The sequence below is a fragment of the Myotis davidii genome, unplaced genomic scaffold, assembly GCF_000327345.1.
Source record: "Myotis davidii unplaced genomic scaffold, ASM32734v1 scaffold439, whole genome shotgun sequence".
NCBI classification, from domain to species: Eukaryota; Metazoa; Chordata; class Mammalia; order Chiroptera; family Vespertilionidae; genus Myotis; species Myotis davidii.
The window spans coordinates 156,336-162,867 of NW_006289833.1; the positions used below are offsets into that span (position 1 = coordinate 156,336).

The 6,532-nt window shown below is 48.9% G+C and overlaps 1 protein-coding gene across 1 annotated transcript in view; it reads left to right on the forward strand.

Annotated features, from left to right (window-relative positions):
- The window catches only part of TEX101 (testis expressed 101), a gene marked incomplete at its 3' end in the record, with an annotated part of 84,716 nt that extends 81,910 nt beyond the window's left edge, over positions 1–2,806 (forward strand). The window contains exon 4 of the mRNA XM_006762699.1: positions 2,626–2,806. Within this exon, the coding sequence (XP_006762762.1) occupies positions 2,626–2,806 (181 nt within the window). The remainder of the gene's footprint in view (positions 1–2,625) is intronic.
- Between the last annotated feature and the right edge of the window lie 3,726 nt (positions 2,807–6,532).

A 6,532-nucleotide genomic window follows, 5' to 3' on the forward strand; every position in this document is an offset into this window, starting at 1 on the left:
CCATGTTTAGTTTTGAACAGTGGTTAAAAGTCAGTAGCTCTCATTGGTTAGAGCATCGTCCTGATACACCAAGGTTGTAGGCACAATATACCCTAAGGACACATACAAGACTCAACCAATGAATGAATAAATAAGTGGAACAACAGATCCACACCCCCCCCCAATAAATAAAATTTTATTTAAAAAAATAGTGGGGTCAATGTTTCACTTCTTTGGCCACCTGCAGACCTCTACCCTCCTCCTAGAAGTCTGTTCTGACTCACTGTTTCTGCTCCCAGTCCCCACACTGAGAAGAGAAAAAGGAAAAAACTGACTTCTCTCTTCTTTCTCTCTCGCCTCCCCTCTACCTCTGCATAGGTTGAGCATCAACCTATGAACCAGGAGCGAGAATCATCAATCAAGCTGTCTCCTGCATGTCCCACACTGGGGATCAAGCCTAAAACCAGGGCATGTGCCCTGACCGGGAATCCAACCGTGACCTCCTTGTTCATAGGTCCATGCTCAACCACTGAGCCACACCACCAGGCACAAGCTGTAATAGTAACACAGTGCCCAACATTGTGGTAAGAACTTGACCTCAAAAAATCTTGACACAAAAAATCTCATCCTTTGTGTATTTTCCAATGCGGTTTGCATTCAGCGTTGTTTTGTATTCATTTCCACACAGTCCTAGTGGAAGTACTAACAGTTCACCATCCTATATAATAAAAGTCAAATATGCTAAGTGTCCAGTCGTTCAGTCAACCAATCAAAACATAATATGCAAGTGATATGCATACACTCTCTATGATGTGCACTGACCACCAGGGGGCAGATGCTCCAACAGGTTGGTTAGCTTGCTGCTGGAATCCGGTTCATCCGGACTGAGAGTTGATACTTGTGACAATGGGGTGCTGTGCCAGGAATCCCTGATGGTGGTCAAATCCAATAAAATGAGAAGGGCGGTCAGGGTGAGTGGGAGGAATGTGATGGCATCCGTGTTAGTGCTGTTCCCCTCCCCCCGGGGCCAAACATGAGGTCCGCTGCCCCCCTTCCTTCTCTCTGCACTCCTAACAGGGCCAAGATGGCACTTCTGACCACGAAAAAGTGCAGCTCCAACAGGATACCCGCAATAACGTTGGTCCACCACTCTCCACCACTCGGAATAATGGTGGTCTTCTACAGCAGCTACTGTGAGCACTCCTTCTGTGACAGCAGAGAGAACATCCCTGAGATTTGGAATCCAGGGGTGATCCCAGGTACCTCTGGAGGGGAGAGAGAAATGGCGGCAACCTGGAAGGCATTGTAGGTCTTCCTCTTTCTTGTCCTTTTCTCCCCACAGCTTATCATCCTTTGTGTATTTTCCAATGCGGTTTGCATTCAGCGTTGTTTTGTATTCGTTTCCGGGGTCCAGCATAGTGGTTATAGGATTGTATGCTCTCCACAGTGTGCCCCTGGCATCTCATTACCCACCCACTCAGTTCCTCTTTTTGTGTTCATACCTGACTTAGGCCCAAGCTGGCCACACACAAAAGGACCTCAAACTTCCACTTCTCTTTCTTTTTCTAAATTGTGACCTGGGGTGTTCTCAACTCTGCTCAGAAGAGAGGGATATCAGTGAAGGTTGGGATATACCTTGGGCTTTGTGTCCTTAAACAAGATGTCAATGAAGATCTCTGAACAAGGTGATGGCATTAACCTAACAATTATTGCTTCCTGGCTGCCACTTGATCATAGCCTGCTTCCCCCTTTGGCCTATCGTTTCAGCTCACTTCTTTCTCTTCCCTCTCTTATCTATTGTGTTCTAGCTGAGGCTGGTATTCAAAATAGTTGACAATGGTACTGGCCAATCAGAATGGACACGGTTATAAAAGCCAGTCCAGCCCTACCAGTGCCTCGCAGCTGAATATCAACACTGCAATTTCTTACAATTCCCCATATTCACCAAGTTGGCTCATAGCTCCAGGCCTTTGTCTTTACTGTTTCCTTTGCTACTCCATCAAACCCCCCATTTTCACAAAGCTGACCTCTATTCATTATCTCAACTCAGATATCCACTCCCTGAAAACACCAAATTCTTTTAGGTGGTTGAGTCTTCCTTTAATTTTTTGCTCTTATACCTACGACACAGTGCCTACTGAGTTCTATTGAATTGTTTGCATCTCTCTCCTTCAATGATTCTAGATGGAACTAAGCACAGAGTTTGAAAGTCATGTTGGATGGGGTTCTGACAGCCAAGAAAATCAGTTGGGAGAGAGTAGGGAGGTGGCAGTAATAGGTCTTGATTAGAGTGGTATAAACACGAAAGACTTGGGGAAAATATGGAAAGGGTTCAGGCTTCACTGAGGGGAACCCCGTGCTCCCAATATGTCAACAACCTTCCACTGCCCAACCTGTTTAGCTCTTGGGGCCTATTCAAGTGCGCCTTCTCTTCCCTGTTCCATTGATACAACTCAATGCTATCAAGGAAAACTTCGGGTTGCTGGAGGTAAATTGAACATCTGATGGTTTCAGAGACTGGAAAACTAGACATCTGAGTGCATCCCAAGAAGTTTTGACCCTAAGGGATCCAGTAATGAGGAGGGACTGGATTCCTCTCTGGTTTTCTAAAACATCTATGTCTCCCCATCCTTCCTTGTTCCATAGGAGACATCGACTCAACTTTGGAGGTCAAAGGCTGTACATCTGTACCTCACTGTGGGCTGATGTCTGGGATATTCACAATTGGGCCCATGTGGGTAAAGGAAATGTGTTCATACCAATCTCTCATTCAATCCCGAAAGGTTGGAAATGGGGCCACCACTTGGCTTCCCATTTCAGTTGGGAGGTTTGGGCTATTGCTACTGCTATTGCTATAATCGCTCGACTGTTCTTGTGGAGACATCTGTCCCGAGTCATAGGACACCTCTTTGGACTCGGAGCCTCCAACTGCTGGTCATGAGTTGATGAGCAGGTGGAGACTTGAAGAACAGAGAGTTCCTATGGATGTGTTTGACATTTCTAATAAAGTTTCTGCTCTGCTTTGTATGTGCCCCCCAACTCAAAGTGAATTTTAGTGCTGAGAGGGCCTTTTCAATTTATCTCCTCTAACCCACAACTTATGGGCAGAGCTAAGACCAGAGCTTTGATATTTTGACCTAAGTCTGGTTTTCCTTTCACTTAATAGGCTACCTTCTCTTGGGAGCTGAACAAAAGACTAGCATTGATCTCATCTGGAGCACTCCCAACCCAATCTTAATGCCAAAGTAGGCTGTTTGGGGTCCTAGTATTTTTCTGAGAGGTATGGAAGAATGAGAAAAATCAAACTCCAAATTCTTCAATTATCATTGGCCCCATTTCCCTATGTCCTATCTGTTCATTGCCCACTTTACATAATTCCATCTCTTATCTGCCACCTACTTAATATCTCTTCAGTAGACAGAGGAAATTTAGGAGGAAGCTGGGCCTGAAGCTTTGGGGAGGGGGTGATATTTTTAGATTATCATGTTTATTTATTTATTTACTTACTAGAGGCTCAGTGCATGAAATTCTTGCACAGGGGTAAGGGGCCCTCAGCCCAACCTGTGCACTCTCGCAAACTGGGATTCCTCAGGGGATTTTTAACTGTTACCCTAAACCAGCAGTCAGACATCCCTCTCACAATCCAGGACCACTGGCTCCTAACCACTTCCTGCCTGCTCGGTCCTAACCATTCACCTGCTTGCCTGCCTGCCTGCCTACCTGATTGCCCCTAACCACTCTACCTGCCTCCTGCCTGCCTGCCTGCTCGCCCCCGATTACCCCAACCACTCTGCCTGCCTGCATGATCGCACCTAATAGCTCTTCCTGCCCGCCTGATTGCCCCTAACCATTTCCTGCCTGCCTGCCTGTCTGATTACCACTAACCCCTTTGCCTGCCTGTCTTGTTGCTCCTAACCGCTCACCTGCCTGCCTGATGGCCCCTAACCAGTCACCTACCTGCCTGATTCCCCCTAACCACTCTTCCTGCCTTCCCGGTCACCCCTAATCGCTCTGCCTGCCTGCCTGCCTCCTGATTGCCCCTAACCCCTCTGCCTTCCTGATCTCTCCTAACCACTCACCTGACTGCCTGCCTGCCTGGTCACCACTAACTACTCTGCCTGCCTGCTTGATTGCCCCTAACCGTGAGCCTGCCTGCCTGCTCAGTACGTGTCATACCGACCAGTCGTTCCACCGTTCAGGCAATAATTTCCCCGCAACCCCGCTGGCCTGATCACCCCTCACTGCCTCTGTATACTGGCCTGATTGCCCCTTATTGGCCTCCCTGCTGACCTGGTCATCCCTAACTGCCCCCCCACTGCATATTACCCTTTTTATTATATAGGGTTACTCAAGAATACATAAACTATCTTGTTGTAAAAGACTTTGAGCTCTTTATTGCATTTTCTGTGAGAATAAGATCATTCTCAGCAATCGGACTATCACCATTCCTGAAAATATTGACAGCACTCTAAAGGGGTGCAGAGGCACCCTGCAGATGGACTTCAAACACATCAACATAGAACTCAGTCTTCCTGGAATGAGAAGAGCTTCTGGGTTGAAAAATGGTGGAGATGTAAAAATTGGCCACCATTCATACTATCTGCATCATGTACAGAATATGATCAAGGGTCTTACACTGGGCTTTCATTACAAGACTAGAGGCCCAGTTCATGAGATTCATGCATGGGGGTCCCCTCAGTCAAGCCTGAACCCTCTCCAATCTGGGAAACCTTAAGGGATATCCGACTGCCGGTTTAGGCCCAATCCTGGGGATTGGGTGTAAACCAGTAGTCAGACATCCCTCTCACAATCCTGGACTGCTGGCTTCTAATCACTCACCTGCCTGCCTGCCTAGTCACCCCTTACAGTCCCCCACCCCCAGTCTGATTGCCCCTCATTGCCTCTGTGTGCTGGCCTGATTGCCCTTAACTGGCCCACCTGCTGGCCAGGTCACCCCCAACTACCCCCTCCATGCCAGCCTGGTTACCCCTTACTACATCACCTGCTGGCATGGTTTCCCCCAACTGCTCCCCCACCAGCCTAGTCACCCCTCCCTGCCCGCCTGCCAGCCTAATCACCTCCAACTGGCCCCCCTGCTGACCTGGTCACCCCCAACTGAACCCCTGCCCTGCTGGCCTGGTCACCTCTTACTGCCCCCCTGCCAGCCTGGTCTCCCCCAACTGCTCCCCTCAGCCAGCCTGTTGTCCCCAACTGCCCCTCCCTGCTGTTCTGGTTGCCCCTCACTGCCTCTGCGTGCAGACCTGATCAACCCTAACTGGCCCCCTGAATCCTGGTCACCCCTAACTTCCCCCAGCTGCCGGCCAGATCACCCCCAACTGCCCCCTCCATGCTGGCCTGGTCACCCCTTTCTGACCTCCTGCTGGCCTGGTCGTCACCAACTGTCTCCCTCTGCTGGCCTGGTTGCCCCTAACTACCCTCCCCCACCAGCCTAATCACCCCCACTGGCCCCCCTGCTGGCCTGGTAGCCCCCAAGTGCCTCCTCCACCAGCCTGGTCGCCCCTCATGGCCCCCCTGCCAGCCTGGTTGCCCCACGCCGTCTGCTTGTTCAGTTGTTTGGCCAGCCCTCACTAACCTCCCTGTTGGCCTGGTTGCCCCACAAAACCTCCTTGTTTAGTCCTTTGGTCATCCCTCACTAACCCCCCTGCCAGCGTGGTCATACGCAGCCATCTTTGAGGGCATGAAGGTTAATTTGCATATTACCTCTTTATTATATAGGATGAGGTCTGTGTATGCTCACTTCCCAATCAACGTCATTATTCAGGAGAATGGTTCTCTTGTTAAAACCAAAGTGAAATGCATGGCTCAGTAGTTGAGTATCAACCTATGAACCATGAACCATTCACAGTCAGGGCACATGCCAGGGTGGTGGGCTCCATCCCCAGTGGGGAGGAGGGCAAGCAGAAGGCAGCTAATCAATGATTCTCTTCATTGATGTTTCTCTTCCTTTCCATTCCTCTCTGAAAAAAATATATATTTTTTAAAAAACAGAAATTTCTGCCCTGGCCGGTTTGGCTCAGTGGATAGAGCGCCAAAGGTCCTGCAGACTGAAAGGTCCCAGGTTCGAATCTGGTCAAGGGCACATGCCTAGGTTGCAGGTTCCATCCCCAGTAAGGGAGTGCAGGAGGCAGCCAATCAATGATTCTCTCTCGCGTTGATGTTTCTACTCTCTCTCCCTCTCCCTTCCTCTCTGAAATCAATAAAAATGTTTTTAAAAGAACAAGAAAAAAAGAAATTTCTGTCCTGGCCAGCACTGTTCAGTGCTTACAGCATTGTTCTGCACACCAGAGGACCAAGGGTTTGATTCCCGGTCGAGGGTACATACCTGGGCAGGTTTGAGCCCTGCTCCCAGTTGAGGCGCACATAGGAGGCAACCAATTGTGTTGCTCTCACATCAATGTTTCTCTCTCTATCTTTACCCCTCACCCCCTATCACCCACTCTCTCTAAAAATCAATGGTAAAAATATCATCACTCCACAGGTGAGGATTTAAAAAAAAACAAAAAACAGAAATTTCTTGCCTGGCTTAGTCTGG